At 40.8% G+C, this 14,359-nt stretch overlaps 1 protein-coding gene across 2 annotated transcripts in view; it reads right to left on the bottom strand.

Moving 5' to 3' along the window:
• Nucleotides 1–14,359, bottom strand: part of znf385d (zinc finger protein 385D) — a 62,651-nt gene that overhangs the window by 16,065 nt on the left and 32,227 nt on the right. For both annotated transcript variants that reach the window (XM_017453625.3, XM_017453627.3), the window contains 2 exons: nucleotides 12,034–12,141; nucleotides 3,428–3,593 (listed from right to left, as the gene is read on the bottom strand). In XM_017453625.3, the coding sequence (XP_017309114.1) occupies nucleotides 3,428–3,593; nucleotides 12,034–12,141 (274 nt within the window). The remainder of the gene's footprint in view (nucleotides 1–3,427; nucleotides 3,594–12,033; nucleotides 12,142–14,359) is intronic.

Here is a 14,359-nt window from a genome sequence, read left to right as displayed (position 1 = left end):
CAACCCAGCCAGAATAATGAAAGTTCCAGCACTTTGTGCTTGGACCCCTAAATCCCCTAACTATACATGTTAGCCCTGCACTGGTGACCTCTGACCCTGCATGTCCTCTGCCTTTTATTCCTGTTCCTGGCCCAGTGCCAATCTGACTTTAACTAATTCGCCTTTCTGCTGCCACCACTATTCATCTCTGTCACCTCTGCGCATTAATATTCATCACCGACTGGCATTCTGACAAACAAATGTGTGCACCGCTGAGGCTGGAGAGGAGAGAAGTGGGGGATCATCTGGCGGGAGGCACGGCTGCTTTTCCCTGCCAGCTGTGTGCCATCCTGTACACCGTGCTCTTCAGAGCTGTGTGCCCTCTTTTGTTTAGAGCCCTTAATAACAGGAACGCTAGCGACGGCTGCAGGTGATAAATGGAGAGAAGCGTTTTGCATGCTGGGAGAACTGTGATCAGCATGCCAAATCTATTATACTGAAGAGAAGAGAAGAGAAGGAATAAAAGGAAAATAAAAGAGTGAAGCACAATAAGTGATAAATGGTAGAAGAAGAAGAAGAAGAAGAAGTTGTTGTTCTGTTGTCCTAACATGGAGAGAGAACTGATGCTCCACTCCTCCACGTCTACTGCCGACTCTCTGTCTCTTCTTCAGATCCACACGGCATCAGATTAAACACTTTTCCACTTCGGACTCGAGCTCTGACGAGCAGGATGTTGTTAGTGAAACTCTCCGAGTAATTTACGACCGTGGGTAGATGTCCTCCAGAAACTGCAGGCTAACACCTCTCCCATAAAAATGGCCATCAAACTGTTGCAGGTGTTTGAGCAGAAATAGATGTTGTCAGAGAATGAGATGGACCTCTTAAGCCTGGGCGGGCAGATCAAAAAACACAAAGCGCAGTAAATTACGGCGCCGGAACGACTTCCAAACATGTGCTACGTGTTGCTAGGTTCCAGAAAAGTGCTTACGCACACAGTTTCAGCCCAGGGAGCTTAGCGTGATCCAGCTGGGGCAAAACTCCAACCTCTGAGTCACGAATAAACCCCGATGTAAAGAAGCCATCTGGGCAGCTTTGTTTAAAGCTGAATTAAGGAATTCTGGATAATGGGGTGGAGGAGCTGGTCCATCCTCGCAGTGAGAAGTGTGTTTATAGAGCACCTTTTTTTTTTTTTTTTTTTTTACTAAAACTCAGCTCCTGTTGTGATTGCACACAAAATCCAACGCCATCTTAAGAAGCAAAAAGGATTATGTGGTATTTTTTTTTTTTACGAATAAAGTCATAGGAAATGCTAAGACTGCTACCGGTGCCCCACACTATATTAGCGTATTACATTACATAAACAATGGATCGTAAAGTTTATTAAGAATTTGACTCTGTAAATAGTACAGAAGGTACCGTAGTGACCTGATGCCGTCATTAACATCACCATGGAGTCCACCTGTGTGCAATTATAATCAAAGGGTTTCGATCTTAATACATCGGTTCCTGGACCAGATTTTTTTTTTTTTTTTTTAGAGAACATACCTAAACAAACAACATCACGAACATGATTCAGCCATCAAAACAAATCTGGTTTGCTTCCCAGGATTTGGAAAAGTATGAATCAGGGCTTGGTTATAAACAAATGGAAAGAACATGGTGCAAAATGACCAAATACACTGTCCAGGCAAATCAGCAACTGTGCAAGGGGATTAGTCAGACGAGCAACGAAAAGGCTAAGTGTAACGCTCAACGTGGCACTACCACCACCGTGCTTCACCGTGGGAATTCTGCATAGGTGATTTCATATGAGATTCGTATCAATCATGCTACGTCTCCTTCGGTACCTACTCAATTACGCTCTCGAAATCCTCTAGAGCGTATGCTTTAAAATCCACCAAGCTTACACGAGAGTCGATTTAGTAAATCCATTTTAAAGACAGAGACACTCCAGCCTACAATCACGTAAGGAACAGCTCGGCATGTAACGAAACGCTCAAGAAACTCAAGAGCGCATCATCTGCCTGGAGAAAAGAGCGAGACGGAAAAGTTCTTGCAGCTGGACGAATTTCACGCGCATGTTCTGTTCACTACTCGCCAAGGAATATTCGAATGGCCCAGGCTTTTTGAACGCTTACATATTGTATTAGGTTGTTTTTATTTTAAAACTCCCCAAGGTATCTGTCATTTGTCAACTCTTAGTGCAGTAAACAATGAAAATAAAACCCAGAAACCCTTCCTGTGCTCAGGGCTTCTCCCGGCAAGCAAGTGGAAACAAGAGACAAAACGACTGGCACGGCCAAGAACGCCACCTTTGGGTCTCAGATTCATTTCAGAATCATTGAATTCGAACACTTTCCACCTTGCTACTCTCAGGCCAATCGCAACCACCGTAATTTACACATTGTTCTTAAAAAGGATCTTCGTTTCATTTCCATGTATGTATTACTAAGCAGGAGGCCTAATTTGCCTAGAGGCCTTGGATATTGGATATTGACAAACAAAGTAATAAAACCCTAATAAGGAATTCAAACTGACTGCAGAGCGGTAGACAAGGAAATCATTATGAATAATGGAATCCATTAAAATTAAATAACGCATACACTGATTTAAATGAACTGCCATAAATAAAAGGAAATAAAAAGCTATAGCCGGTCGTGAAATCGACAAAAACAACCCATATAATACAATACGAAATGATAAAATACACATAATATGTATATAAATTCAAATAACATTCTCGATTTAAAAAAAGAGAGATAAAATCTGCAGCGGACTGCCAAAGACATAGCGTTGGGCCTATAACCCTCAACTGCTTGATTAGATCATCTATCACCTGTAAGTCAGTTCAAATTAAAGCGAAGATTAAATTGAGTAAGGGTAAATCACGAAATAAAAAACAAAACAAGCAAGGAATGAAACAATTGTGGGTGTGCTGTTGAATGTTTTCCAATAACAGCACGAAATTGCGCAGTGTTTTATTCCTCTATACCACAGTTATTTTAAATTAGTCATTCATTTTCTGGTTTATTTATCCATTTATAGGTACATTTAATGTTGCGGAAAATCCGAGAAACAGGTTGATCGCTTATGTTTTCGCAGCTTGTTGGAGGATCTTCCGTCCTTCCCATGAAGGAAAACCGTTACCAAGTGCTGACACTGGAGACTCCTTCTAGAAATACTAAATAAACATCTCTTCACAGTAAACTTTGCCGTATTTATGACACCACATTGGTGTTCGGCATAGTTCTGACCAATCAGATGCAAGCATTCGGCAGAGCTGTGGTTCAGTTAGGGTTATTACTGTAACTGGCACCAGACTATGAAGTGTCGAGGAATTTAAGGCAAGGCAGTGTCAAGAATCTAAGGGTTAAGGCAGTTCTTGCCTACCCACTTATATACGAACTAATACAGCAATGAATGCAAACATACACGGTAAGACGCCTACCTTTCCTCTCGGTGGTGCTCGGTGGAGCGGAAGGTGAGAAGATCTTCTCAGGCTCCTTCCTGTTTTCCCTCATTACCGCAGAGCTTTTCTGCTTGCACTTGGGCACATCCAGAGATTTAAGCTTCTTGGCGTGCTTGGTGCCTTTGTAGTGGGACAGCGCTTGGCTCTGAGGAAGAAACAGAACCAAGAAACGGAGAGAGAAAGAGTTAGTAATATCAATCGGTGGCAAAGAATCCGAGAACCACAAACCAACTGTAAGAGTCATGGCTGGAAACGTGGACCCGGTCACATCCCGATCCCATCAAAGGAAGCAAACAAAATCCATCTGCTTGGGGGAACAGAGGGGCCGAGGACATCAGGAAACCCTGTCAGAGCCTGGATGTCATTTTAAGTCAGGCCAAATCTGCCTTCAAAGGTTTCAACAGGGTTGAACGCATAAATCTGTCTCTGGGTTGTTTTGGTGATTTTCAGGTTAACGGAAGGGTCACGTTTGAGTGGATGTCGGAACGGAGGATGTGGCAAGGGGAGAGCGACGGCATAGTTGTAAGTGCAATATAACACGCCAGTGACAAGGACATACAGTGGCTCCATAGTGGGTGTGGTTACAGTCTCAAAGGGGGTGGAGCTTCTTTCCGATAGCTACGTCAGCCTAACTAAATCGTATTTAAAGATACAACAGTTAAGGGTGGTTTTAGTTTGAGGGGTCGAGTTAATGTTTCATTACTACATTTCTTACAACTTTATTTGGATGAAATCAGGCAAAATCCAATCACAGTGCCAATGTTCATTTGAATTTGTCTGAATTTTTCGAGAAAAATAAGAAAGCACACAAAAACTTTTAGAATATTTCATCTTACTCTGCAATATGATTGGCCCGCCAGACTTGTATGTGTGTGTATATATATATATATATATATATATATATATATATATATATATATATATATATATATATATATATATATGTATATGTGTGTAATTCTATTCAGGAAAAACAAAATTTGATTATAATTTGAACAGACTTTTCAAGCAATATACAGTCATTGAATTGAACAAATGCTGCACCACTTTTTCAAAACCATAATGAGATTAGATATTTATTATAACATCAATATTCCCAAATGCGTTCCATCCAGTATACAGTACGATAGACTTTGCCTTCACGTAGTGCGAAATGTCGCTGCAATGAATAAGAAGTAATGCGCGTTTCCACAACCGTCTTCACATTTTCAACCATGATATTATTTTGTAATAAACTAACCTGGACAGGTGATGGGATGCAGGTCATTTGCATAATAGCTTACGTTTATACAGTGGAACTTTCACAGGGAAATAAATACAAATTGAAATATTGTGTCAAAAGTGGTGTAAAGTCTGTCAGGGTAATATATACATATATATATATACGAAACACAAATATTCATTATTAAAAGTCGGGAACGCTTGCTTTGCGACGAAGGACTTCCAATTGGTTTTCCTAAACTGAGCCCTTTGTAGAAATCTTTCCTTCGTTTATTGCACAAACCTCAACTCTGTCAATTTATTCCCCGTCCATATAGCACGGACCCGGGATTATTATTAATACAGTAGCACTGGCACCGTCACAGCCTCCTAACAACAACGAGTGACATCCGGATTCACCTTTCGAGCCAGGATTATTATGATTCGCTTGGACAGGGTCTTATGCCCTTGTTTATCTGAATGTGCTCCTCTGTCCCACTGTCTGTCATTGCCTGCGGCAGAAAAGGAAGGATAAATAAGGATAAATAAGGCCTCTGTCAGTTCGCTGACAAGCCGAGACAGGAGTGTGAAGAGCACTCCCTCTTACCGACTGGCATGCGGATGTCTAAACACGCACACACAAATATTTCACTTACTTATTCTGTCTTCTCCTGACACCCAGCTACACATGGCCTCAGACTATATTTTAGTTCTGCATCATGTTTCATGTTCGATTTCAGAGGCGCTTGAGAAAACAGTCAGGCTTTTGAGCCAAGCTCTAGCACTGAAGTCCACAGTTCTTGAGCTTTACTCCGATACACCTGCTGATGGGGTGAATGGAGTGCGTTGCAACGGAAAAAACTCAAACCTGGTACTCATTATTTATTACTGTGAGAATACTTTTTTTTTTAATTTAAATGACTGTACTTTTACAACAAAACCCCATATGAACCGTACACACTTCCGAAGTCCACAACTTTTTAAAATAATTCGTGAGCTGTGACGCTATGTCTACGTTTCTTCCGGCGCGAGTTCAGTTTGCGGTCGACGCTAAGCGTATTAACATCGTCATTGTAGTCGTACTGAAAATCGTTTTCCAGCAACTGACCGACCTATCTGTGGAAAATCATGGTATTCCCAGTAGTTTTATGTAATTATTCTGTCACTACGGCTTTCCATGGGCCATATAACTGCTATGTAAAATGCTAGCTGAATTTTCCCCATGACGTACCACCAGAATTATTTACATAACACTTTATGGTACAATAATGGTGTCTGGACTCATGTTCACGTTTACTATACACACAATGTATGCTATAAGCAGGCTATGTTTAAAGGCTATGGGAGCATGTCTTTACTCTATTTTTTTTTACAAACAAACGAAAAAAATCCGAGTTTCAATTTTCACAGCTCTGTATTCATGACTTGTGACCCAACGTTAACGTTTCTTACTATGAAAATGTCACTTGCGTTTGATGCTGAGCGTAATAAGAGTGGAATTTTAGTCATGCATGGTCTTTTTTATGGTAATTTACCATCACATCTGAGGAAAATCCAGGTATTCCCGAAAGGCTTTCTCGTCACTACGGCTTTACATTGTCCACAGAACAGCGAAACGGTATGTGATCGCTACAAATCGCCGATCTGTGTTGCGATTAAAACCATCTTTGGTATTGAACTCCGACTCACAACCTGCTGTAGACCTCAAACCAAGTACTGCTACTTGACTGTTGTAATATCACACACCGCACCTTGCATTTCATTCCACCGCAGACTCACAGAGAAAGAAATAAACGTCTGCGAACAGTGAAATTAATGCCTCGGTGAGCACAATAAGCTCAAGCGCAAAATGAATAAATGCTCTGAAATGCAGATGGAAGTGATGGACCTTACAGATTTATGGCTTTTTTGATTTGCGAGCGCGTCTCCTTAGTTGCATATTGTTATGAGAACGCTGATAACGCCGAGAAAAATGTAGTGTCGTACGCCTCCATCCTACCATTTATACCAGTCAACTGCAAAGACAGAGATCGGCGTGATGCGAATGGATGATTGGTGTAATTTCAACCGCCATCAATCTTTCATTAAGAGCCCCATATGGAAGAATTGGCCTCGCTGAAGAAGAGAGATTCTTCTTCAGCAAGTCTTTACTAAGTTAAATAATGTCATCAATCAATCAAACAAGAGCTACAGTCCCGGAAGATCTGCATTCAGCAACTAAGAGACGGCGCGTTTGAATTCTCTAATCGGATTTATGTTGTGTTGAATTCTCTAATCTGATTGATTGATTGATTTTTCTATCACGGCACAGCTCAGACGGTTGCGCCAGCTGGATTTAATCGAGACACGAGGTTTATTTTAATATGTCAGCTTTTCTAGGGTAAAAACCCGCTCAACGGAACGTGGCCTGATAATAAACCGATAAAAACATGCTATTTTTTAACAAAGAAAAAATGGTTCATCGTTGACACGGTGACGTTTACTATAAGAAGGCATTGGTTAATGGTTGATATGAAAGTAGACACTCGGGGCTTTAAGAATTTGCATTTGTTTTTTTTTTGTTTTTTTATATCCTACTAGGTTTAATGTTATCATTTTATTGGGGCAGTTGTGTACAGTGTTTTACTATAAAAAAAAAAAGAAAAGAAAAAAGCTTGTGTTGTCTGTTTTGATCTCTGTATCAATATTATTGCGAAGAGGTGTGAAGAGGCTCACAGAGTCATGATACTCTACACACAGAAACCCAACCGTGTCCTGACTAATCTTATAACAGACTTGCAGCGATAAAATAATTCATTTGAAAACGTCCCATAAGTCGATTTCCATTCCGACGGCGGAATTCTTTTTCTATAAGAGCAAGCGTTTTATTCCTTAATTATACTGTACCACAGCGCTGTTGAATTCTCTAATCTGATTAGTCAGAAGGTGTTGATTAATCGATCCGTTTTCCACACCGCATTTGCTCGAATAACGGCATTATTTCAGTGGACGATGTCCCAGAAAGTTCCGATACCTCGACGACTACTTCTTTGCTCATAACTTTTTGAATCCTGAAATGTCATGAAAGTCAGATATCATTTCCAAATGAATTGAAATGAGCCAGCCGGCGCCCGACGTCTATCCCTGAACTAAAACGCTCAGAGACCTATTTAATTTTTGAAAAATGTGAGGGGAAAAAAAAAAAAAAAAAAAAACCCAGGTAAAAGGATGGAGTCGGTTTTGATGAGAACAGGCTTCCTCACGGTGCTGCTGTGATTCAAATGCAAAATCTCCTCCAGGCTTTTCACTGCCGAGCTGCAGTGTCATGAATGATGGAAAAACAGAAATGACTCTCACAGTCCCTGATCGCCCTCCGATAGATATAATAACTCAGCGAGTCACAATAGATAGCTGTCTTAATGGAGGGAAATGGTGGAAATGGTATTTTTAATGTGAAGTTCTTCTGGATTAAAGACCTCAGGTGAAATGATATAACACAGAAGGAATGGCTCATGAATTAAGAACAATACCAAAGAAAAAGAACGGGGGGGGGGAACGACGACGCTCCATACATATGGCTTTGGGAGGTTTGAGTTTTTGCCATGGCACAGATTTCTGTTTCAGCAGACCCTGCCTTTTTTGGTAATACCTTCTCTGAAAGAGCTCACAAACATCAGTTAGTTTTTCTAATAATAAGATGATGTATGATGTTGAAGCCCAGGGGGAAAAAGGTGGAATTAGCTACAATGTGTGTGCAGTGCACTCATCGGTTTTGTATGCCAACCCTGCTAGCCATTTTTGCATTTATTCATTTGGCAGATGCTTTTATCCAAAGCAGGCGGTGTATGATTAGATCCAGCTGAGCAACTGAGGGTTAAAGGAATATTCCGCAAAAAAAACAACAACAACTACATTTTCACAACTTCTTTCTTTTTCCAAGGCTCATTTGGTTTGCTTCCGTAGTTAGCACTGGAGCTACGAGGTTAATTCTGAAAAGATGGTTTGTAAATCCAGTGCTTCAGTGATGTCACACAGATGTGTCGATGTGGTCTAGAACAAACATGAACAAAACGTCACTTACTTAAGTCAAGTATGGAATTAAACACTCGGGGACATGTTGTTATAGGAATACGATCGACGATGGATTGATGTTATGTGGCCCGAGGCAAAGAGGATCTACTGTTATCACCTCTAAGTTTTCCAATAATTTTCCAAGAACAGAACGTCCTGAAGTGTTTTAATGCCCTTACATGACAGCAACTTTTAACACTAAACATTTTTACTTATTAAAGAAAGACGTCTTACGTTTGTTTTGGTTTTTTTTGTTGTTTTTTTTACATTTTATTCATTTATAGTTTCACTTTATGTTGTGGACCATCTGCAATACGAGTCATTTCCTGTTATCACTTACGGCATTACAGCTATAAACAGTCATTCCTATAGTAGTAAATAAGACTAAAAACTTAGCTTGACATGTTAGCCAGAAACCACAAAGTATAAACTCTTCAACACGTCAAGTGCCCTGAAGACTTTCCGGTGGCGGAAAACTGTTCCAAAGCACTGGCACTGGAGACTTCTTCCGAAAATGGTAAATAAACCTCCTTATCGAGAACTTTTTGTTGTTAAATAACAACAGGGTTTTTTTAAAAAAACAAAACAAAAACAAAACAACTGTTTATTATTAGACTTAAATTATGTGGAGCCATACAAGTCCCTGTGAATGAGCTGTTCCTACAGAAATGAGTTTTATGTCTGACGGGAACAAAGCACTGACACTGGAGACTCCTTCGATAAATTCTAAATAAATGTCGTCTCACGAGTGCATTCATATACATTTTGCAGCTGGAGCTACTGTCAGAGTTCAACACCTTCTGACCAATCAAATTTGAGAAAAAATAAATAAATAAATAAATCACGAAGTCTGATTTCAGTACTAGAACTCTAATATTCCTTAATCCAAAACAATTATACTCAGTATACTCAGTTGATCCTGAGGAATTCTTGTATGAAGCTAAAATGTCGAAATATTTTGTTTACACACCATCTTCAAACTGGTGATTTAAAAAAAAAAAAAAAAAAGTCTTTCCAGCATACATTTATTTCAAGCAAATCAGAGCTACACTGCCTGATATTTCATATATAATAACAAACGGATGAAGAAATTGAACCATTAAACACTACGCTCTATAGTCCTCCGAAATATATTATTACTTCAAATGCACACCTGCTGAATAATGTCCCCCCAAATTGCAAAGTCTCTCTGCGTCTTAGGTGAGGAAAATCTAAAACGGGCACGACAGCCGGACTTCATTTCCAAAGTCGGTGCTTACCGTCTGCCCCTGAACTAAAGCACTCAGCAGAGGCCCATTTAATTTGGGAGGAATGTGAGGAATAAAAATTCTGCTGAGTTCAGACCCACTTCAAACATGTGAAGGAAACCATTTTCTCAAACTGTTTGGACGCCGTACATTTAATTCCCGTTGGAGTCTCGAGCAGTGGGGTTTACGCACAGGTAGTAAACATCAGCCATTCGGTTGGGTCAGTACTGGGCCACCAGGCCTGGCAGACTTTCAACTACCTTTAAATCCATCTTGCCAACGTTGGCCCAATGTTAACCCAACACTGGCAGGGCTTCTTTGCCAAGGTTGGCCCAAGACCAGCATAACGTTGTATAGCCAACGTGGCCACCCAAAATAAATGATGGGCCAACATTGGTTTGGCTCCTGGGCTGTAACACCTGCTCTAACACCTAGCTAACATTGTCTTGCTACACTAGGTGCTTAACTAGCTAATTATTCTGCTACGCTACACGAGAGTGTATTGCTGCATTCAGATTGCCCCGAAAGAGCAAAGTCAGAGCTCAGAATTATGATATTTCCGATCTACTAACTGTGAAGAGTGACCAAAATCCATATGTCTGTTCATCCTGGACGCCTGGACTGACTAGGAACGGAGCTAACACTACATTCAGGACGGGATTGGTGACGAGAGCATCAAATATAAACAGCTCACTCGTCGATGGTAAGTGTAATTCCAGTGTAAGACTTTTCTTAGTAACGTACCAACACATCTGACGGGAAAAAGTTGATATTGCTAAAAGTTTTCTCTTGTTTTCTTCTGTTGGACGCAATGCCATTATGTTGACTGAGTTAACAAGGACGTAATAGCTAGCTAAATTTGAAGCCTACGTCATTACCTAGCATTTTCCATCCATCCATTTTCTATACTGCTTATCCTTCTCAGGGTCACGGGGAAACCTGGAGCCTATCCCAGGGAGCATCGGGTACAAGGCGGTGTACACCCTGGACAGGGTGCCAATCCATCGCAGGGCACAATCACATACACACTCACACACCCATTCATACACTACGGATACTTTAGACATGCCAAACAGCCTACCGTGCATGTCTTTGGACTGGGGGAGGAAACCGGAGTACCCGGAGGAAACCCCCACAGCACGGGGAGAACATGCAAACAGGGCCACGGTGGGAATCGAACCCCCGACCCTGGAGGTGTGAGGCGAACGTGCTAACCACTAAGAACCCCGAAGCTAGCATTTTGTAGTTCTCAAATCACAAATTCACTGTAAAAATGCAGTGTGTAGCAGAATCCTCCAGGCATCATATTGAAATGACTAATCAAACTGTCTCTAAGCAGAAAACGTAAACATTTTTATATAATTATGAGAAAAAAAAAGTGGGTATGCCTTGGGAGTATGTGGGTTTCCACCAGGTTCTCCAGTTTCCTCCCACCTTGTAAAACCATGCCATGTGGATGTGCTATGCTAAATTGCCTGTAGGTATGAATTAGTGTGGGAAAGTACTATACAGCATGTGTGCATGATGGATTAGATCCCATCCTGGGTGTATTCCAGCCTCACGCCCAGTGCTCCTGGGATAGGCTCCAGATCCACCATGACCCTGACAACAATACACCGCTTACTGAAAACAAACAAATGGATCTAATGGTTTCCATTATGTAATGGACCTTAATGAGAATTAGATTAATTCATTCCATTAGATTCCTTAAGGTTCGCATTAGGGATATTTTTGTTATACTTCAATACCACCACAACCCGATAGGTTCTTCTTTCATGGATAGTTAACTACTATCAGAATAAAGAGACACAAGCCATCATGAACTATCAGGAACAAACACGTTTAAGCCACCAGAAACACGCTAAAAACCTAGAGGAACCATTCAAATCTCCACTGGTTCACTTTGATTCACTTTCTTGAATCAAATCGCACAGAATGTTTTTTTTTTTTTTTGTCAAACATAAATCATAAAAACTGTGTTAAGTTTTGAACAAACCAAATAAAAGAACAGATTCCTAGAGGACTCGAGGAATTCCTAGGAATTTTGGCCCCTATTGAATGTGAGTCTGGTGGATCGGTCTCTCTTACCTGTGAATTAAATCGTATTTGGCACACGTTGCAGGAGACGTGTTTCCTTTTAGACAAAGGGGTGATACCAAATGTGTGGTGGAGGACTGCTTTCTGAACCGGGTCCATCTGTGGGCAGCAGAGGGAGGGAGGGAGGGAGGGAGGGAGGGAGGGAGAGAGAGAGAGAGAGAGAGAGAGAGAGAGAGAGAGAGAGAGAGTTAATTAACATCACAGCAGAAGATACTCATTCAGCAGAGAGATAAAAATGGGCTTGGGGGCTTCTTGACAGAAAAACAGCTGTGTGGACTGTGAAAGTATTTGGCTGGAGAACATTATGTGTCCTGATGCCACCTTAGAGTTGGCATTCCACTGTTTGTCATGAGCCCAAAACAAAATGCTACACCTTGGGTCCAAGAGTTCTGTGTGAAACAAACCAAATAAACAAACCAAAAAAAAAAAAAGAGAGAAAAATACCTCATTGTTGATATCTGTTGTGTGTACCTAATAGTTCATTTAACATTTAAAGGTTAATATTTATCTAAGGAGTCTCTAGTGTCAGAGGTTTGTAACAGCCTATACGTTTTCCTGCATGGGAGAGTCATCAGCATAGAGGACTTCTCTGGTTTCTGAATAACATGAGAAGCTGTATCTTTTTGCCTTCTTAAGTTCAAGAGAAAAAGACGCAGATTGGTGAGGGAACAAGAGTTTATAGCTGCTATAATGTAAGCGGTAGCAGAAACGAACTTGTCTGGCAAACAGTGCCCTCCACTAATATTGGCACCCTTGGTAAATATAAGCAAAGGCAGCTGTGATAAGGCTGTCTTTATTGTTGAACTTTTTGATCTTTTGCTCAAAAAATTGTCAAAAATACTCCGCTCTCATGGATATGGATAGATGGATTCATAGAATTTGAGATGGACTTTCATTAGTTGTTAGCACCATTAGGCTCATTCACTGCAACACTAAAGAAGCGAATATCCAACACCAAACATCTTTTGGTTTATCCACTACATTTGGCTTAAGGAGGAAATTATATGAATTTGATTTGTCATTACACCGCTTCTTTATGTCCCCCGGCTTGTTATTGGATTCTATTCCGCTTTGGGTAAAAGTGTCTGCTGAATGAATAAATGTGAAACATCATCATGTACTGCAGGCATATTCCATTTCATAAGTAATATAGAATCATTTATTCGTTTCATATCACGTCTCATCCTGAATGAAAGTGCACCTGGCCACTCAGCGAGAGCCGTTCGGGTTTTAATGGGAAACTGAAACACTCCGCAGGTGCCTGTTTGAGGTGATAAGCTTCCATCGTGCGAGACGAAATGGTGGTGATGTTCTCACTCATTGCTCCCACTGCTGCAAAGTGCAATTGTCCTGCTTGTAATTTTGGCCTTTAACAGCGTTCAGCCTCCTTCCTTAATCTTGTCAGATGTGATCATGGAGGCAGGAGGTCGAGCTTGTCCTGTCCTAATGTGAACGCTACGGATTAGAGGATTGATCATTTTACAACATTAAGGGAAAAATCCTCCCCGAACAAACTCCATGCTGATATTTTTAATTAACAGGCGAGCGTCAGTGGCGTCCAAGATCCGCTGTTGTCCGGTGTTGACATTTTTTAAATTGAAACTTCTTTTCATTTTGGTTAATGGTTTCCTACATTACCCAGAACGCCGTTCAACTACCTCCTGATAGCGATGCAGTGGGATTTAGCCTTCACTTCGTCTCTATATAAAGAGAGTGATGCAGCAGTGCTTTAGTCCTTTACTATGTCCAGTGATATCACCTCCTATCTCCATCTGGACACTCTGCTCAAACAGATCAGCTTATAAAGCCGCAACTTTCAAGCTCCTCCAATGCCAGATCGCAATTTATCCGAGCCAATATACTCAGCACGTATGCTGTAGCTGCATTGCATTCTGGAACTTGGTATCCAGTGCACCATTACATCAATGTGTCCACTACGTCTATGTTTAATTTCGCATGAATATGACTCTGGATGTTGCTGGAAAATGGTGAGTGAGAAGAGAAGCTACATCTCTTTGGTTTTTAGCAGCTAATAGTAAAATCCAACAGTTATTCCTTTGGGTTTGAAATTGCTTGTGTTCCTTTGTAACAACAACTTCTCACAGGAAAGTATGAAAATGAAAACATAGTACCATCCAACAAATTAGTGCCAAAAACAAACATTTTAAACAAAACATATTTAATGTGTTTCAAGGTTAAGCTTCATCCAGGTACGTTTAAAAATGCACTCCTTTCAAGGCACAAGCGAAAGCTTGCTGTCAGGGGAGCAAACCAGATGGCGCTGAAGCCGTGTGGATCGCTATCGAATTGATTAATC

Source organism: Ictalurus punctatus, chromosome 23 (genome assembly GCF_001660625.3).
Source record: "Ictalurus punctatus breed USDA103 chromosome 23, Coco_2.0, whole genome shotgun sequence".
Lineage (NCBI taxonomy): Eukaryota > Metazoa > Chordata > Actinopteri > Siluriformes > Ictaluridae > Ictalurus > Ictalurus punctatus.
The sequence above is the reverse complement of the archived record's forward strand: the minus strand, read 5'-3'. Positions and strand labels throughout refer to the sequence as shown.